Raw genomic sequence first — 21302 nt, 5'->3', positions numbered from 1 at the left:
AGATGTTTTCGTTACTGCTCAGTGGTGCTTACACAAAGTCAAGGCCTTTTCTGCTCCTCACCCCACCCCACCAGTAAGCTGGCTGGGGCCCACAATATGTTGTGAGGAGACACAGCCAGGACAGCTGGCCCCAACTAATCCAAAGGATATTCTATACCATTGTGGCATAGAATGGTATAGAATACAAACAGCTAGGGGAGGAAGCAAGAAGGAAGAGATGTTCAGAGTGATGGTGTTTGTCTTCCCAAGTCACTGTTAAGTGTGATGGGGTACTGCTCTCCTGGAGCTGGCTGAACACCTGCCTGCCCATGGGAAGCGGTGAATGAACTCCTTGCTTTACTTTTACATGGAGCTTTTGTTTTATCTGTTAAACTGTCTTTATTTCAGCCCAGGAGTTTTCTTATTTTTACCCTTCTGATTCTCTCTCTCCCATCCCATTCTGGGGGGAGTGAGCGAACAGCTGTGTGGATTTAAACTGTGACATTTACCTTCAGTCACTTTATTCATCAGACCTCCTATTAGAGAAGCATAAGAAAGCAAAAATAAGGTATAGTCTTTGTGTTAATACCACCTGCCTGTGGATAGAAGAGCCTGTAAGCTGATAGGGTTGCCTGACATGTCATATACAACAGAAACAGGTACAAAATTACAATCATGTCCTGACTGTAGAGAAGAGTCATAACACAGATGTCATAGGGCCTTCTGTCTTCCAAAGCAATGTGACTGAGAGGTTGTGTAGGCACAGAAGGAAAGTTACTGCTGCGTTGTCTTTTGTGTGGGGAAGCAACAAAAGCAAGGGGTGAACTTGCTGACAAGACAGGCAGGAACCAAGCAACATGAGCATCTTTCTCTTCCGGGAATGGTGGAGCAGTGTTTTGGAAGGGAAGCTGGGAGTTCCCTTTATGGAAATAGTAGGAAATTAGCTGTGACAACAACCTGGTAAAGTTTTCAGAATAAAAAGCTTGTGAGCACCTTGATGATACAAGGTGATGTTAAGAATTTCAGATAAGGGAGGTGAGGGGAACAGATGCCTGAAGTGAAAGGGAAGACATCTCCTGAACATACATCCTGTTGTAAATAGATCTCTGATTTTCTTGAAAGTTTAAAAACAGGTCTCCACAATGAGATTTTAATTGGCTTGTTGATATCTGACCTGTGTTTTTGAACTTAACAGGGTTTGGAACTACTGTGGTTTTCCTCTAAGGATGTGAATAATCATCACATCTGTCAGTTCATTATTACTGCTGTTAAGACTGACCTGGCTGACCCTGCCCGACCCAATTCTGTATAATACAAACACTTCTTTTGCCTTTTACCCCTCTCAGAAAAATTCCTCTACTTGCAAATAAAGTGACTCTTTCATAAAATCCATGCACAATGCCCGGGAAGGCTGTACAAGACCGTTCTCACTATTTAATGAGTTGTATACTGGCGTTTTTACTTGTTTATGTGCATCTGTGTGCATAAAGAAGAAGAAGAAAATATTGCAAGAAAGAAAGAGGGAGTATGTGTCAGAGTCCCCACTATATGCTGCTAGCCACTGGAGCTAACCACTGGTTACAGACACTGAAGACTGACTTTTGTTTACTATACTTTTCTTATGTATGTAAGAAATTCTGTTGAGTTTTAGGCATGGAATGCTATGATCTTCAGCAGTTTATTGTCCTGGAGGGTAAAAGTAACCATGTAGCAGCCCCTTCAGTATTTGGCTAAACATTTAAGAGGTTGCAGACTGAGGCTCAATGTTTCCTGCTAGTCTGGGCAGCATTCAGATTCCAGAGTGAGGCCTTTTCACGTTCTGAGATCCATAATCCATTGAAATGTAGATATATATGTGTGCTCATATAAATACATACAGTGCATATAGTTTACAGTGATACAGTGTAAACTATGTTATCTCTCTGTATTGTATGTAGTCCATAGGTGCTGGTTAAATAAATTACAGGTCATAACATTTTGCTCAGTTGAGTAACACCAGTCATGCCATAAGACCTCAATATATGTTTAGTTAAAAGCAGGTGTAAGAAGAAGTAGAAAGTTAGAAAATCAAACTTCAGTAATTATTTTGTATTGAACAGATGCACACCAGTGAATGTTGGTATGATGAAAAAACTGAACTTCAGTGATTGACTTAGATTTTGAATAACACAGACTGATATAAAATATGATTCAAGCCACTAGTAGGCTGCACTTACCATACAGAGAGAATAAAACTCTCCTGTTGGGTGGAAGGTAAGGAGAGAAATGTACAGGAAAAGAAAGAAATAAAATGAGGCACAATGAAATCAAGGGATAAACTGAGTGGAAGAATTAGAGTAGAGGATCTTATGAGTATTTGATGAGAATCACAGGATCTTTTTTGCTTTCTTGTCAATAGGTTGAAAAGGAATTGAATTTTTTACAAACAAATATATTTTATGGTTGTATGGGGAAAGCTTTGTGCTATACTCATTGCTTTATTGTGAATAAAATAATTAGTTATAGTTCTCTTATGATTCTTATGGGTGGCAGGTGTATTTACCTTCTTAGCATCAAAGAGAATGAGAGACAGAGAAGAGACTGGAAAATGAGTGGTTTACAGAGTGAAAAAGGTTTTACCAATAGTGAGAGAAATCTGAGACTGGATCAAACCAACACTCCACCCTGGCCAGTGGCTTTCATCAATTGTTCCTGAAGAATGTTTTGGAAACAGAAATATACAACTTCAGAAATAAAACACCAATAGCACAAGTATTTTCTTTGCTCCCAAGTTGTGTTAGGGTTCCTCTGAATCTTGAAAATTTACATAGCTTTCAGGAAAAAAAGGGTTTACATTGAAATATCCAATCTGCTTTAAACCCAACAATGTTCTAAATTTTCATGTTCTATTAAGGTAATAAATTCTGGGGGGAGGGAATTGCACTCAAAATCTTCCAGTTTAAAATACAGTCTTTTAAAGTTTCACTGATGTTCCTCTCTCTTTGTAGAGGGAAAGAAAATGCATTCACATTCATAATTTGTCCTATCACCTTCTATTTTGCATGCCACCCTCAGACATCTCTTCTCTAAACCAGCTGTTCCCAGTTTGTTCAATCTTTTGAATGCCAAGACTTACCATGTCTTAATTAGTCTCCTCCTCTTTCTCTGAATTGCTTTCTAAATTTTTTTTATTTGCAATGACCAGAGTTGAATACAATATTCCAAATGGTAGTGAACCATCAGGTTTTTATTATTGGAATTTTAGTTTTCTTTCATTTGCCTTTTGCAACCTAATAATATTATGTAACTGCCAGTACACGTCGCACCATGTTTTTTCTGGTATTATCCATGCAGAGTCCTAGGCCTGTATTTTTAGCTGTTAGGATTTTTTCAGGAACCAGAAGTTTGTAGATGTAATCTTATTATACCATCCACAGGCATTTCTGAACATTGAATCAGGTTGTATGTCACTTTTTAAAGCTGCTCTATGAAAGACTTCAGTCCTCTCTGCTTTTAACTGACTACGACATGCAGAAAGATTGTGACATTCCAGTATTGTTATCATACAATAAAAAGTGGTTTAAAGCTTCATTTTTAAAGAAGTACTCTGCAACTGTTGCTTATAGCAACCCCTTGAGATTAGACTGGAAAGAATTATTGTATCCCACAAAATAATAGGTTTTTTTCACTTATTCCTTAGGCGATAATGTTGTCACTATGCCAAATGGTAACTGACAGTAAACACTTGAAGAGATGAGACCACGCTGTCATGGTAGTGTTAAGAATACTGAGGAGTTGCTGAACACAAGACAGAAGGGTATAGTGAGCCCTGTATTTCCACCCCTGCTATACAGTTCCCACACACATGGCTTTATTACCTCGTCGCCATTTTAAGTACATGCTTTGGCAGGAGCTCCCCAGTTCTCAGGGAGAGAGGAAAAGAGAAATGTGCTGGCTCCCTGTTGTCTTCTGAAGGATGTACAGGCTTTAACAGCCAAATTCTTATTTATTCACTCATCTTTATAATACTACCATCACCAGGTTCGTGTCCACACTGCAAGAAAATTGGCATGACACTTCTATTTTACCTGCACTGGATGTTGTCCAATCTTTTCAGTACTTTTCCTTACTTGTTGATCTTTCTCTGCATTTTTGGTTGAACATTGTCATCTGATTTTCATACTTCGCTGATAGGGATGTTTGAAAAATCCACAATGCTTTCAAATTCCCTTCCTCTGAACAAGTTTCTCTGCCCTCTCTCCCCTCTTTATGGGCTGTATTTGCGGAAATCAGTGCTAAGCACTACTAGCCTGTCATGTTATACTTCAGCCAACTTCATGGTCAACAAAAACCTCTTTTTTTGCCTTTGCTTTATTGTATTTCGTATTAATAATGTTCTCCTGTGAGGCTGACATTAAACTTTGTGTGCCCTCCTTTATAGAGGTGTTTAAAATTCAACATCATTTTTTTATGAGCTTTTTTTTTTCCATCCGTTTCTACCTCTTTATTATTTGTTCTTATATGGACAGCAGGTTAGTTTTTATAAGAATATAAACCACATTTACTTTTTGAAGGTCCATAGTCCCATTATTTTTTTCTTGACTTTTTTTTAAGTTTTCTTTCAACACATGCTCATGGTTTTGTGATATTTTGCCATGTTCTCTATCCATTTCTTCCATCCTTTCTCTCAAAGGAAAGCCTGACCTCAGTCAACTCCTCAGTACCCTATGAAGCACAGAGTTCTTTCTCTTTGCCCAACACAAACTTTCTTTGAAAAAAATGTCATCTGATCTGTTTCTGCACAGAAATACTTTGTATTTGTTACATTGTCAGTCCATCTGGGGCAATGTTGCATAAAGCCAAGTGATATTAATATTATTGCTATTCCCAGTCCTTCCGATGTGTATAATTAAACTGCAGGTTTGAACTGTATGTTCCATGTTGACAATTTTATGTCTTTTTTAACTCAGTGGGGTTGATAAATTAACTTATATCTAAATAATGTGTAAAAAACCAACCAACCAACCAAAACAGAGAAAAAAGCCACCCAAAACCTTTAAATGGAATATTGAATTTCTTAAGTATTAAACACTGGCAGTTTCAGTTGTGTAAAATTTTGCGTGTTGAAGCTCTGAGTTAGCTGTCTGGGGAAAAGTGCAAGAAAAGACTTTCTGTTTAGAGTCTAATACTGATGTTGTGACTTTACACTGCCTTGGTAGCTTTACTGTCTTGGAATGCTGTTTTAAGACATTAGAAACTGCCTTCTCTGCTGATGGCTACTGCTTCTGTAGCAAAACTGGCAAGGAGAGTATGTGCTTGCACTGCACTGCAGCCTGTCTCCAAGTTTGGTGGGATAACCTAAAGCGCTGAGAAAATAGAACTGGAAGCTGAAGTGGTTTAGGAAAGAGCAGGCATTCTGTGATGCCAGTTGCCAAAATGCTGTTTCATTCCAGTATAGTTTAATTTACTGGTGACTGTCAGGGTATTGCTGAGAGGGTTTTGTCACACTCTCTGTCTGACTTCTCAATTGGTGCAGAATCACTTGGCTAAAACCAGGAATTCCCGTTGGGTGCAGACAGTTAGCAGGCCATGCATTGTCTGCCAAGTGCCTCTTGGGAAGATGCCTTCAGAAACAGGACTGCTTATCTCCAAGTAGCTGCCAGTGAAAATGGAAGGAGAATAAAGCCTGTGGTGTCCTCTATTTTTCCCTTCTGTGTGATAAAGCTTGGAACAAAATTAAGTATTCGGCATCTCAGTAAATGTAATTCTTAATCCTTATTGACTTAGTACAATTGTATCTGTACCAGTTACACCCTTTCTGCAAAATTAATCCCCACTATATTATCTAAATAAACTCACACACAGCTAAATAAGAATACCTAAAGTTTTCTTTTCAGGGTTTGTCTGATCAATGTGATATTATTTGAGAAAAAAATACTTCATATTCCATATGTATTTTGAGAAAGAAAATATTTGGTTGTGCACCAAAACTTCTCCAGTTTTAGTGCACCTAGGAATTCTGCAGGAAGCACAGAATTAAAAAGGTGCACAGATGCACCTTTGCCTCTGGGTCAAATGAAAAGGCTTCATACCATAAGTGACCTGCAGGAAACATTTTGGGAACTTAAATGAATTTCCCATAGGCCTATTACTTTAATGTCTCTATTGTAATGTTCTGAGGCAAAATACAATGCCCATAAATGTTACATATGAATAATCTTCAAGCTTTTGTTATTTAGTATGCCTTACTTTAGCCTTTTGTCATTGACTTAAGCAAAGCATGATACATTATTCATTCATTCATCTCAAACATCGTAATTTGAGTTGGTTTAGATTTGTTGTTTAAACCTCACCCCTTTTACAGTAATTTTAGGGGATACCCTTTCACTGGAAGTCTTTTGAGCTTAACCAACTTAAGTGACCTAATGCACCTAGCACTTTCCTCCTTTGTCATGCAGTTCATATATTAAAGACATTAAAGGTCATTCTTAAGGTTCAAAACTATTACTGTAATTGGTTTTAGGAAGCATAGCCTTTCTAATGCTGATAGCATTTATCAGTCTCTATGCAGGCATTCCTTCCACATTTCAGTTTTTCATCACTTTTAATCTCTTTTCACTTGGTTTCATTTTGAATTCACCTTCTGAAAATTCTTTGAATGATCAGCAGAAATAATTCTGGTTCCCTTAGAATAGAGACTTTTTTGGCATGTGTTCAAACACCCTATGAGAAACCTTACAAACAGCAGCCTGGCAGCAATTCTATTAATTGTACTGGTACCTTCTCTCAGAATGGTTTAAGTAACAGGCTCTTATTTCAAAAGAGGCCAAAAAGCCATTAATGAGCTGGACTACCTTGTGAAAATGCTACACTTACATTCTTCTGATTTTCTCTTCTCTTCCATGGCTTGAACTGCCTGTCAGAGTGGTTCTAATACCTCATTCCTTACTGTAATATTATAGAATCATAGAATCATTTAAAGTCATTATTCCTTAGCAAAATGTGCACATTTAATTAAGTCCTTCCTTTAAATGTTTTTAATCTTAACAAAAGTAAGGAAAAATAATAATACACAGTGGTGTGTTGGGGAAGAAGAAAGTTTCCTCCAAGGAAGGGTGACTTCAGGGTTGCTGCTGTTAACTAAGGAACAGTTGTATAAGTAATTCTAGTCTTTGTAAGGGGCAGAAAAGACCCTTAACCACATAATATGTGAAATGTGAGAAAACATATAGTAGTCAGGGATTTTAAAAGCTCACCTTCACAATCCAGTGCAGTTATAAGCCTCTGACTTCTTATTACTATGGCCTTTGGGATAAGATTTTGGTTCTTGTGAATAAAGCTTTATAATGTTTGAATGCCGAAGCTGTATGGTTGTTTCATGATAACATTGTTTACATTTCCCACGAGTTTCCTAATTTGTTCCCTCAGTCTTGTCTTGTCTTACCCTCCTGTTTTCTAACTATTTTTCTTCATGTTTTCATCTTCCTCCATCTCATTCTTCCTTATACTTTGTTTTCATAAGTCTCTTGATTAATGACTGTGTGTTATGCCAAGCACTCGACTACATCTTTGTGAGTCATGTGATATTAAGCAGGATTAAAAGCTCCTGAGATTGCTTCTCACAGTAACACTCAGATTATATTAAAGGAGAAGTGGGGGAGGGGAGGGAAAGAAGGTGAAAGGAGAGAAAGGAGAAAAAGAAGAGGAAAAGAGGGGAGAGGAAATGAGATCTGACAGAACTGATTTTGACAGATGGACTTAACCAAGATAAAGGGACCTGATCACAGTGCAGACACTTGGGGAAGTGCTTTGCGTACATGAGGAATTTTATTTGAGAACTGGGAGCTCTGTGTCTGCATCTTTTCTAAGTGAAGCTTGGCATGTGTACAGTTTCACCATTTCTGTTGTCTTTTAAAATTCATCCTTACCCAAGAGTCCAAAGTACAGCCTTAAGTAAATAGCTATTGAACAGAGAGAGGCTTACATTGAGATGTAAAGATGCTTCTAAGGATGACCTTTTACAGAGGAAAGTCACTTGAAAAGGGTTTAGGTGTATTTATTGTAGACAGCTTAAAAACTCACATAGGAGAAAAACACTGAAACATCAGAGATAAGGCAGATTTCTCTATTTTTAGAGCTCAAAGAATGATTTGGCTATCTCCAGTAGCCTGACAGAAATGAGAGCAAACCCTGCATCTTCACAGCTTGAAAGAAATGAGGAATGCTGTGGGGAGGATGCAGTAAGTTACAAGACATTAAACTGATTATTGTTTTCCAGTGTTTTCATTTGTTTCTGCTTTTTAGTTTAAATCAAAACATCAGTCTTAGGACTTACTCAGAATGTCAGTTCATATATGTCATTTACCTCTTAAGCCGTTAAGCCATTAGCCAGAAGTCTTGCACATCTAGTGAAGTTTTGGAAAGGTTTTTCCAAGTTGGTTTCTATATGACTATACATATACACTATACTATACATCTATATTTCTATACATATACATATACTACACTATACATACATATACTACATACACTATACATACATATACTACTATACTATACATATACTACACTATACATCTATATTTCTATACATACACATATGTATATGTAGTTATTTACAGTTTATTGCTAAGATTTTGAGTAGCTTACAAGAATTCCCTATAAGTGTGTCTGCTGTTTTTGAGAAAATATATGTTAATCTTACAATGCTACCCAAAATAGATAAAACTCTTCGGTCGCACTATAAAATTTTTCACACTCATTTAATTATTCTTATAGTGCTTTTTGAAATTTTTCCGTTTTATCAAAATCTTTTCCTAATTCCTGTTATAATAAATATACAGTGTATGCAGGTGTCAAGGGAAAAGATTATATCTACTTATGGATTAAAAAAATAATTATTATAGCATTCAGTTGCTTATGCATAATGATACATACTTTGGTCAGTAGAAAGCCAGAAAACTGTCCGTTTTTGAATTTTCAGTAATTGCTGGATTAAAATAAAGTGCATTATATAGTACTTAAGAAACTAAATGCACCTTGACAGATGCATATGGTCTTACTACTTTTTACTCAGCTCTTAAACTAACACTCCAGACTTTTGAGCAACTTCATATAGTTGCCCTGTTTTTAAAATTAACTTTTCTTATATATGCTTCTCTTCAACTACACTTTATGTGTACTTTTCCTCAAACCTTCTCTTATCTTCTTTCCTTCCCCAAAGTTTGTAAGACCGTTGTTCTTAAGATCAATCCTGACTAACACGTTGGACTTTATATTCAGAATTTTTACCAGTGAACTGTGGAGGCATACTGATTTTTTTTACTGAAATCTAGAGCTTTTTCTTCTGTTTTGACTAAAAGTTAATGCATTTTTATGTCCAGAATAGTACATGATTTTTAGATGCATTATTATTAGTTATAATGTTTTGCTTACATGCTTATATTTTCCCTAGAAGTTTGTTCAAAAGAATTCATAGAAGTACAGCTTTACATATGGAGGAGGATCAAAAAGATTCCTAATGAAACAGAAATATCTGGTGAAAAATAGCTGACATGAAACTAAAATTTTAGTATCAATATACACTGTTGTCTGAGGTTTTCCACATTCTGCAACACCAAATTTAAGAAATGTCCCTGGCCCTGCTTAGTTGGTTAAATACTGCAAATATGGCCGTTAATTTTGAGAATCTTTGCATGAAAACATACCTTTCACTACATCATAATTTTACTTGAAAGGTTTTGTGATTTGCCACTCCCTGTCATACATGGCACTCAGTTTAGACTGTTCGTCTGTGGCATCAATGATCTGAATACAGTTCTCTTGCTGTACTTTTCTTTGATCTTGGGAAGGTCATTATTCCTTAGCAAAAGATGCATTACGCCAATTGCAATATACAACAGTGGTTTGTGCAATTTATAAAAAATTTAGGAATTTGCTAAATCTTCATATCTTTTATGTGGTATGTACATAGAAACACACAATAATGACATGAATAATGAAAAATGCATTATCCCTGAGGCAATGTATTGAATAAACATGAAACAAATTAAGATTAGGTCAATTGTTAAGGTATTAACTTCTTCACCTTAACATATTTAATTTGCCAATGCAGATTTCACTAAATTACATTTAAATTATCTTTGGCATTCCTACCTTAGTATTTCTCAGGCAAAACTTAAAACATATTTCATTTGACTGCCTCAAAAGTAGATGGTTTTGCTAATTTGATAGCTAATCCTGCCTGCTTAGCACACACAAGAGAAATGATTTGTCATGCTCTTACTTGAATATCTTCCTAATCTGAAAATTACTGGTAAATCATGTGGCTTTATGCTTTAAAAAAAAACAACCACACACACCAGACCACCTTTTTTATTTGAGTTGTCAATACGTTTTTGTACATATAACATCTAATCTGTTCTTTATTAGCATGTGTTCCATGCTGCCATTGTTCACGTCTTTGGCTTTCTTCATACCCCTGTGTCCTATCTTGAAAAGTAATTAAATTCAGACAACAGGATAATTTCAAGAGTTGAGAGGGCATAGAGGCACAGAACACAAAAACCGGACAAGAAACAGAGGAAACTAGTGCTGGTTTCCAGACACTGCAAGTAGGTACTGGCCAGAATGAACACCATTCCAACCCTGGGGGTTTTGTGCAACTTTCTGGTGGATGCTGAAGTAGAAGAGGCACCTTGAAGGACCTCTCTGATGCTGCCAAGGGAAAGAAAATAACTCAAGCATGGAATAAATGAATATTTTATGCAGGATGAAGGGAAGCTGGAGAAGGCCCATCTCACTCTTCCAGAAAAACCCTTATAGATCTCTGGCAGCTGTGCCACACTCCAAAGGTGTTGTTACTCTTAGATTTTATTTTCACATATGGCTCTTCAGTGCTGATTACTTTTCCTCAGCAATTATGTTAGTGAAGTCATTCAAAAAGAAACTATGGATGCTGATTTTTCACTGTTTTGTGTTTTGTCATCTGTCGAATGCTTTCTTCGTCAACACATTTCTAAATACATGGTGAAGTAACCAACCACGTATTCTAAGTTAAAATGTTTTGATTTTTATGGCATATTCATGGTGTAAGTCCATGTATTGTTTAACAGGTAGTGAGCACTCATGCCATAGTGTTGGTCTCACACAATGGGGGGTTCTCAAGCTAATGTTTCTGCTCGTTTAGAACAGGTGGACAAGTCCCTGTTTGTGATAAGGCAAGAGTGTAGCAGGTTTATATCTTTTTTGTGAATTTATTACACTTACTCTGAATAGCTTGACTAGGTTTTGTACTATAAGAACTCTCATAAAAATACGCTAATTAGAGAGACTTTAACTTGACTCTAGGTGACTCAGGCTAATTGCACTGGAGCCACACTCTGACAGAAGCCAAAGTACTGAGCAAATAATTCTTTAACAAGTGGTATATTTTGCCTACAACCTGAATCTGTAACAATGAAGGAATGTAAAGCCTATCATCATTAATGGTCCTCTAGGGTTCAGAGCACAAGATGGCCCTTTCTGTAATGAAAAATTAAACAAATGCAGGTTTGAGACTTACTTCTGAGTAAATGCAATTAATTGTTTAATAGCTTTAGAAGGGCAATTCTTGTTACTTTTGTGATGTAATGCAGACTAAGGAGTCATCTGTCATTTAAAATCAATCCCATGAGGAATTATTTGATAGAACAATTAGATTTTAACAGTTTGGCAGGCTTTAGGGCAACACTGACAGCGATTCTTTATATGCACATATTTAGGAAACTGTCAACCAGATTTATCAATCAGAGCCTGAAAGTAAGAAGTGCAAGTAATGTATTCATTCAAAATACATCTTTTGTTTTGTTAGACATGGATGATATCACAGATTTCAACAGAATTCTTTTGCTGCTAAAGTTAGAAGCGACATTTAGTGGATTTAAGCACTCTGGAGGTGCAGTTGTTGAGAGAGAAAAAAGGTACTTTGTCTAATAGACTTAAGGATTCCTGTAGCAAAGGGAGACCATTAATGTTTCCTTATTTTAAAAACAAACAAAAAAACCTCCCAAAGCCTGGCAGATGTTGCTTATGATGAGAGATGTGTTGGCTATGTATTGCAGTTCTTCAGATTCAGGAGTTGCACTCAATCCCATCACTGAAATCTATTTTCTGGTTTTTTGACAGCTGTTTTTGCCATTTATTTTAAAAGCAGATGGGGAAAATGCAAAGAAGAGCTGTCAATTTTATTACCATGTATAATCAGCATCTGTGCAATACATCAGACTCATTGCACAGCTTAAACTTTCTCTCTGTAGTAAAATTCCTTTGGGATTTCTTGGCGATCTTCTTGCAAGACTTTTTGTAAATTAAAAGATACTGGAATTAAAAAGATAGATTAATTAGCTGCTAAAGCCACTATTGTGTTGCCCACATTTACTTAATCAAGATGTTATGTTCTAATTGCTTAATTATAAAATATACAACTAATTTGCTCCTTCATATTCAAATTCATGTTTTCTTACCAATATATTTTGGTTTATTTCATTATTACAAAATATTTGTTCTTGTCTCTGATCCGTTTACGTGCATTTAGGTGCAGAACATCTCTGTGAAGTTTTTTTACCATTCTCTACTGAGCGGGCTTAGTATCTTGTACCCCATCTGCATGATTGAAAGTAAAAATGATTCTGTAGAGAACAGAGTGTTCTTAATTCCCAGTCTACCCTCTTTTCTGGTGCAGCAGTCCTTCACAGAAATGACTTTTATAGTGGGAAAGTAAGCTAGTCTGAAAGTGTCAGTATAAATAAGCATGTTGTCTGTCTCCGTAAGTGCGGAAGTAGTAATCAGTAATGGTGTGTTGCAGGCTTATAGTAGAGAACAGCATCCTCCTGGAAAGTGTCAAGTGATTTACATGTCACAGGGCTCTCAGGGGACCGTGTGGGAAGAATCTGTCTACTGGCTGGGGACCTACTTTGATTTGATTTGATTAGGTTGGAAGTCACAACTGCAGAAGCACCTTTGTTTCTTAGAATAGTAAATGGTTGTACATTACAGTGTCTGCAGTGATAAGCAGAGGGGAAAGATTTCGAATGAGAAATGTTCACAGTACATTTCCTAGATAGGAGAGATTAGGGTATAGCCTTCAAAAAAGGTTTCAACCAGTTTGGCAGCATTAAAAGACAGTAAAACACTTATGTATCGATGCAAGACTTCTTTGAAGCGAAACACTAAAAGGAGCAGGAGACTTAATACTAAGAGCATTAATTAGTGTTTGTATGGTGATGGGCAGAGTACTTTTTGTACATGAGGCATTGCAAGCTTTGATGAAGTATGTACTTAACTGTCTTCCTCCATTATCTTATCTTATTAAATATGCTACTAAAATTGACTGTGACTTTTGAAAAATAAACCACCAAGACACTGTTTATGATACATAGATGTTCATTTATAAGAAAGAATGACTTCTGGGATGACTTTGAAAGGAGATGTTGTGCACAAGATTTAATACAAGTCCCATGGAAAAATACTGACACGAGCTTTTTGTTCTTTGGTGATATAGTGATACTTCTTGCCATGTCATTTGCAAGCACTTAATAGCTGACTTTTTTGGCAATAGATAACTGTAAACCATCCTATTCCAGAATTAAAAATGTTTCATTTAATATGAAGCATTAATATAAAGGAGTTTTTAATTACTATGGATTTTATCAGTGGAATGCAAATTTCCTTTAGATATTAGTCTATCCGTACTTTGTGACCCTGGAATATATCTAATTAGATTTTCTCTAGAATAGTTGATGCAAATTCGCACTCTGTGAAATTCAGCTGATTCTATGAAGATAAAGCAGAAGATTAGAGGATAATAAAGCTTGAAAATGTGAATTTGATTTACTTTCTTTACAGACAAAGTGGGATATAAAAGATTTTTTTCCTGTATTTATATAATCTTATTTTCCCTTTTTTATGCTAATCTCATTTTCTAAAATGTGATGTGTTTCAGTGTGTAACTCACTTTGGCGTGAGTTAAAAAAAGTCATATTTAGATGATCCTACTATAACAAATCCTTTATCCAGAAGAGCTTGTAAATTTATCCCAGCACTGCACAGTCTGTCTATTAGACTATAAATTTCTTACTGAAAGGAAATGTTAGGTAAAGTTGACATGAAGTTCATTTTCATATCCACCTATGAATTGGTAGCTTGCTCTACAAGAACTGCTAGAAAATTAGCTTGCAGAAGTACACTGTAGCAGGACTTCTTCAGGTTTTGGACTCATGTAATTTGTAGAGAAATTGGACAGCATTAAATTAAATCTGCTATTCCATCTTCTCATAAAAGCCACCTACATGTATCCTGTAATGTACTTAGGTACTTCAGTTTATAGAATTAATATATATTTTTAATTAAGAGAATAAACTGGAAAATACTTTGTGTCTTAATTTAGTGCTAGACCTTGCATTACATGCTTTATTGTATGTAGTTAAGATAATTATATATTTAAAGATATGTGAATGTAGACTGGAGCCCTCCAGCACCAGGTTACAAATCTCTACATCATGGACTGATAAGCAGAATTTATAAATGACACTTGTGATAGCCTCGTGTGGGAGCATTGCTACTGCAATATCTCTCTTTCCCATATACCCAGAGGCATATTCCCCCAGTCTCCAGCAACCCAAATCCTTCTCTGTAATATGGTTTATTCCTTCCCTGTCCTTTTTACCACCCACTATCCCCTTTCCAGTCCTCTGGTTACACCCTGTGAGTTTTCCTGTGCAAGTCTTTGGCTGGTTTTCAAAGCTCCACATCTGATAAATGTCTGGTCAGGCTATCCCTGGTAACCACCAGGCAGTTGATTGCTGCCAAATAGTGTGTGTAACAGGAATGGATGGATGGCAGTCATGCTCTTCAGGGCTGGGTTGATTTGGTTTCTCAACTCCTTCCAATTGCTAAAATGAGAAAGTTTTATTATCTGGAGATTTTACCTCTCTTTCATTTACCCACCTGAATAGAAAACTTATCTAGATGATAGGCATGCATAATCTTTATTTCCTGGGAAAACTAAGCTAAAATTGTAGTGTAAGAACAGAAAATACTTGGGTTTGGCCTAACTTGTTAACTTAAGCAAGTTTTTACTTATTCTGATGTTTGCCTTCTGCATCTACCCAGGTTTACTGGGTACCAGCAACTTTGCTGCTTTGTAGCCCGGTCAGCACTCCTGATCTGGTGCAAAATGTGTTTCATGGGTCCAAAAGGCTCAGTCGAAGCAAAGGAAGAGTATGAAAGAGTATCATGTTTATGGAAAAAGTTATCAATCTTGTGCCATGGGATTCACTTCAGTGTTTAAATTATACCTGAAATCTATAGCAAGGTGGCAACGTTTTCCTAGTTAAGTAGCTTTTTTAAAAAAGGACCCTGTGTAAAACAGCTCTGATGAAGTGAGATTTTCTGTGTGTAAGGAAGATTTTTCTGGAGCTTTGGGGGTTTTTTGTTGGCTTCTTTATAATCTATTTAACAGCAAATTCTGCTAAAGTAAAGCATGATTAGACTAAAGAGATTTTTCGTATTAAATATATAAGTATATCTGAACAAGACTTCATGAAAGCAGCAAAAAAATCTTCAGTTTTATGTCATGGTCTCTTGAGAAACTTTACAAAAAGAAACAATTTTTGTTAGAATATTTTCTTGGAAAATTTACTCAAAGTATATGAACTTATTAGTTACACTGCACATACAGACTAGTATGTTTCTATCAGTACAAAAGTGAAATAGGAGACAGTTAATAGGACAAAGGTAAAAAGAAAAAAATAGGCCAATTTTCCTCCATTTAGATTTAAAAATGCTCTTTCACCTTAGATTCTGAGACAATGTCCTTGTAATTTAAAATAGTGCAGTAAATTTAGAGATTTTTGATTCATTTTATTAAATAGATTTTTGGCATTGTATGTACATAGATCATAGTATGAGTGCATGAAAGGGGGAAATAGAAAGCTTATTAGATAAGTATGATATGTAGTTTGAATAATCCAGCCTTTTACCATTGTACTTTTTAGTATAATAGTTTTTTACCTTATGTCTACATAACAGAAATTTCTGCACCGACAAAATCACGATACACTATAGTGTGTAAAGAAGTAGCTTCTATTTGAAATGTGCTTATTCCTGAATCTCTTTTGACTTATTGGCATGTGGTCCATAGGTTTGTATCAGCATAGATTTCCCATATGCAAAGCTCTGCATGTTCAAAAACTTCTTGGAAAACTGTTTCCATCAGCAAACTCACACTTGCAGTATGGGAAGTTTCAGTCATAGTCGCTGTACATTGACAGCAAGCATGGCCATTAACACTAACCCAAATTTTAGATTAAAATACTTGTTTAAAGAAGTTAGAAGTATAGCTGTGCAATCTTAGTAGTACATCTTAAAGAAAACATTTTATATACTGCTATTTATTCTGTAGGAACATTTGTCTCCCCTTTCCTATGGTTTGCATATTTCAGTTATTGAAGTCTTTAGACATTTATAAATAAAACTGACTATGAAAATTGCTGTGTGCATAATACATTGGGAGTCACTTACCACCAAGTCAATTTTGACATTTTTAATTACAATTCTATCTTAATTTGTAGAAAAATCTTGTGTGCTCTGAAAATAAGTTTACTTTAGATACAAAATCAAGATTGGGTGCTAATTTACAGTACTCTTTATGGATTAAAAGGTTTGACTGATTTTTTTTTGTTATGAATGAAATATGCTGTTATTATACTGAAATATTATACTGAAAAAGAAAGCAAAAATAGCCTTCTTTGTTGAAGTCTATCTCTTCTAGTTTCTTGTGGCTTCAGATTCCTGTTTGGCTTGGATTTTGTATTTTTACATTACTGCTATTCTTTTGCAGACGGTTAGAACAAAATTCAATCAAGGTCATACCTCCTGGAGCTTTCTCCCCTTATAAAAAGCTTCGAAGAATGTACGTACCAAATAATTTAAATTTAAGTTTTTATTTTCACATGTATGTATACATACATATATATAGTTATATAAAAAGATAAAAAACAAGTCAAGTTGGTACAGGGGAAATACAGTCAATGTGTGAGCACTTAAGAAAGTTTGACTGCTAGAAGGTTAACTGATATGGTAGCCTGATTATTAAGAATATATTTGTCATATTAAAAATAATTGGTTTTTTATCAAGTATTGAAATTGTTTAATATGGTTCTGCATAGAAGCAATATACTACTGCAGTGAAAATTCTATTAAAAAATAAATAATGAGGAAAATTACAGATTATTTTTGAGGTTGGGTAGTCCTGTGGCCATAGCAAGCAGAGAATTCTTTATAAAATGTACTCAAACAACTAGGAAAAGCATTTTTTCAAGCATTTGAAAGATCTGTTTTCAACCATGCATTTTGTTTCAGTGTACTGGCAATTTTAGTGGTTTTACATTAAAATTTTTGGCAGTGTCTCATGTAAATATTTTAATTTCTCTCTCCCATCCATGCTTAATTCTAATTACATATTATCTTAATGTTTGCTATTTTGAAAATAGCTTGAATTAATTGAGTCAAATTTCATTTTTTCAGTGACCTGAGCAATAACCAGATCTCTGAAGCAGCTCCAGATGCTTTCCAGGGCTTACGTTCACTCAATTCACTGTAGGTATCTCTTTGACCTGTAAACAGAAGGAAATTTCCCCTTATTCTTATAGTGAGATTATTTTGGCTTTTTGACTCTCTGCAAAATTTTCCTATTAATTCAATCAATTCTGAAAGTTGTAAAAATCATTTCAGAATGTTAGTGATAGTTAAATATTGTCACAGCTTGACACTAGTAATATATAGGCTTTTTATAAATATGTCATTTATAATGTGGCATAGAGCTGAACAAAACCAAATGTCTTTAATTCCTCAGTTAGTTGTTCTTGCAAACAGCAAATCCACTTACCAAGGTCCCTTGGGAACACTGTAAGCAGTGAGGTGCTGATTCTGCAGAGAGCCCTTTGGGCTCTACACCTTTTGGGAAAGTGTGTGATCTTGCTGCCTCACAGGACCACGAGGATATTGCAAGTATCAAGTGGTTGCCATTAAAATCCTTTCAGGAAAATGGAAATTACTTTATTCTTAAAGTCAAAATCCCATAGCATATGCCTTTCATAATGGTGGCTTTGTTTGCTTTATTTCCTGGTACAGAGTCCTCTATGGCAATAAAATTACAGAACTTCCAAAGGGCCTATTTGAAGGACTATTTTCTCTGCAGTTGCTGTGAGTATTTTTTTTAATATTTATTCTATTTTGGGATCATTCAAAAGGTAAACATCACAAGAGATTTATACCTGAAGAAGAACTAGCAGGAACTCCTATATGTAAGATCAAAGTATAGTAAAACCAAATTATGTTAAAGGCAAAGGAGTCAAGACTGTTGTAGGCCAGCTTGCCATTTGCCCACAAATGTGATCATATCAGTTAATGTCTCAGCCTAAAATAATTAAAATTAAATTATTCTCTTGTGTGGAACTTGTAAGGATAAAACACATAAGATACGTACGATACTGTCTTGCCTTGTAAAGAACAAATAGCATGTATAAAGATGTGTGGGAACCATAGAAGGAATATTTGTGTGTTTTATAAAGAGAAAATAGGTAGTAGAAATGCTATATAATTGTATTTCTAGTTGTATCCATGAAGAACAGCATTGCACCAAAGTTTCATTGATGACTTAATGTTTTCTGACACTGTACAAGTCTTTGACTCTGAACTCCAGCTGCTATTTCCTTTAGCACTTTGGAAATTTCCATGTGTAATCTTATAAACGATCGCTCTTTAGATTTAATACTGGAATAAAGAATGTCATGGTGATGTGTTTATCAAATATTGTCAATAATTAGCAGAAGAGGCTGTGTGGTAGTTGTACTGTGTAAAAGAAATTTGTGCAATAGACTGTAAAACAACAGTGGTGTTTTTGGAAGAACTTGTCCCAGGCAAACTAACTTGTCGAGTTAAAGGGTATACTTAAAGAATTCAAAAATTCTTCCCACTTGTTTAGAATTATTTAATGCCCAGACTTCACAGTGCAGTGGCTGGCAAAATGTCTGTTATTAACAACAAATTGAAGATGGCAAAACAGAAAATAGATATTAAAAATATGCAAGTTCTAGCACCACCTAGAGGTTTGCATTTTGATTTATTTTAGTCACAAAGTAGTATAGTAGTGGGCAGGGGGGGTATGCTCTCCTGTTTTCCTTTAAAGATGTTTTAGTTATATATTTTTGATTTGGTGAAAAAAAAAGGGGAGGGGGGAAGAGACCTTTCCAAACTGCTGTCTATTCTGTATTAAAAAAATGTCCATAGCTTACATTTCAGTCTAAGTAAATTTCTACATTGTGGCGAAACTTCTTTTCAGAACATTAGGGTTCAAATCCACCATTTCTGGCTCAAAATGGAAAAAAGTAAAAAATATTTGGTTATAAAAATGCATGTGGTTGAATGACTTTTTTTTTCTCTTCAAAAGGAGTTGGTTTAGATTGGCTTGTTTATTTTATCATTAAAAGTCTGGGAGGTACAAGGAAGAAAAGGTTCCCTTTGAAGATGGAGAGGAAAAAGGATCCAAGACAGATTTGGATATATTCCATACCACCAGTTTTTACTACAACTCTGTTAATGCGGCAGCATGCTGATTAGTAACATATAATTAAAAGTGCCACTGCACATCTCTTCCAGCTCATGAACACAGTGTTCAGTTCCTTTTTTGTTTGTTTATTTGTTTGGCAAAAGGAACTAGTTTTCCTTGCATATACTTGATTTTTTAGGCTTGTTTCTTTGCACAAATACCACACACACACATTCTTCCAGTACGTACAAGAAATGTGATTTTAGCTGAATAAATATACACATTTCAACTCCAAGGTGCAAATATATAGGAATACATATCAGTTGAATAAGACATTTCAATTCACTGAAGTGCCTTATGTCATTGTCAATTATTATTTGTTACTACATCTCCCGTTCTGGTTACAAAGGTGCAGAAAGACTTATCTGTGAAAAATGCTGAAGCTGCGACATGAAGCGAGTTCTTTCAATTTTATAATTGTCTTCCATTAAACAGATTATTGAATGCCAACAAGATCAATTGCCTGCGAGTTGATGCATTTCAAGATCTGCACAATTTGAATCTGCTTTCTTTGTATGACAACAAGCTTCAGACCATTGCAAAAGGCACCTTCTCACCCCTACGTGCGATTCAGACCTTGTATGTATGCTCTTGTTTATGGTTGTCTTTAGTATGACTTCATATAAAATGCAGTAAAAGCATTGGATACTACTAGGACCAAAGGGAAATAATGAGTGAAATTATTGGTTTTTTTCTTCATGAAAGGCATTTGGCTCAGAACCCATTTATCTGTGACTGCCATCTGAAGTGGCTGGCGGATTATCTTCATACAAACCCCATTGAGACCAGTGGTGCCCGTTGCACCAGCCCCCGCCGTCTGGCAAACAAAAGGATCGGCCAGATCAAAAGCAAGAAATTCCGCTGCTCAGGTAATTTTCTTAGTTCAGCTGCTATTTTTCCTTTATTGGCAAAAAAAAAAAGAGGTGGTTATAGAAGTTCCAATGAAGCCAGCTGGCTCTCTATGGAATTATTAAACATTGCAGAATCTTTTTTAGTTCTTTGACTGAAGGGAGGGAAATCATGGAAGTCATAGACTATTGGATCACGGAACATTACTGTACTTAACACATTTGGCACTATTCCTGAGTAGCATTAAATCTAACAAAATAAATGCAATATTTAAAACTTCAGAATGAAATGCTAAAGTTATTCACTGCAAGTATCACCAACATAAATCATTTTGTAAAATTTCCACAAGCCTCTGGAATATGCAAAAGATCTAAAAATTCCGAAGCTAAATACGGAAACATGACATATTAATTTTATACAGGGAGCTTGCCTCATACTGAAATTTACTGTTTTCTTTTTCTAATCTTATTCCATTTCCTACTTACATTTATTTAAATCCTAACTTTTGTCATATGGTATCCAGCTGTTCCAGGTGCATTTCACATTCTACAATTTATTCAATCTCAAGTGCAAATACCAGATGAAAACTGTTTGTTATCCATGTTCCGGATACATTTATGACTATTCACACTTTGTTGTTTATCAGTTCTCATTGTGAATACACCTTTTTTCACTTAATTATCTGTAGTTAACTGCAGACCATACTTAACCTAATAAAACTCATTCTTTGCTTGCTGACATTCAGGTGCATCTTCTATTTTTTTTTTTTTCTCTTTATTTAGCTAAAGAACAGTATTTCATTCCAGGTAGGTTTGGCTCTGCAGGAAGATTGACTAACTGCAGATAT

At 35.5% G+C, this 21302-nt stretch overlaps 1 protein-coding gene across 11 annotated transcripts in view; it reads left to right on the top strand.

The window, feature by feature from the left end:
* The window catches only part of SLIT2 (slit guidance ligand 2), a 268470-nt gene that overhangs the window by 174495 nt on the left and 72673 nt on the right, over nt 1-21302 (top strand). For 9 of the 11 annotated variants that reach the window (XM_064653127.1, XM_064653129.1, XM_064653130.1 and 6 more), the window contains exons 10-15: nt 16838-16909; nt 17524-17595; nt 18130-18201; nt 20042-20185; nt 20312-20475; nt 21238-21261. In XM_064653127.1, coding sequence (XP_064509197.1) covers nt 16838-16909; nt 17524-17595; nt 18130-18201; nt 20042-20185; nt 20312-20475; nt 21238-21261 — 548 coding nt within the window. The remainder of the gene's footprint in view (nt 1-16837; nt 16910-17523; nt 17596-18129; nt 18202-20041; nt 20186-20311; nt 20476-21237; nt 21262-21302) is intronic. The other 2 variants (XM_064653122.1, XM_064653126.1) reach the window with 1 other exon arrangement.

Source organism: Pseudopipra pipra, chromosome 4 (genome assembly GCF_036250125.1).
Source record: "Pseudopipra pipra isolate bDixPip1 chromosome 4, bDixPip1.hap1, whole genome shotgun sequence".
NCBI lineage: Eukaryota > Metazoa > Chordata > Aves > Passeriformes > Pipridae > Pseudopipra > Pseudopipra pipra.
The sequence above is the reverse complement of the archived record's forward strand: the minus strand, read 5'-3'. Positions and strand labels throughout refer to the sequence as shown.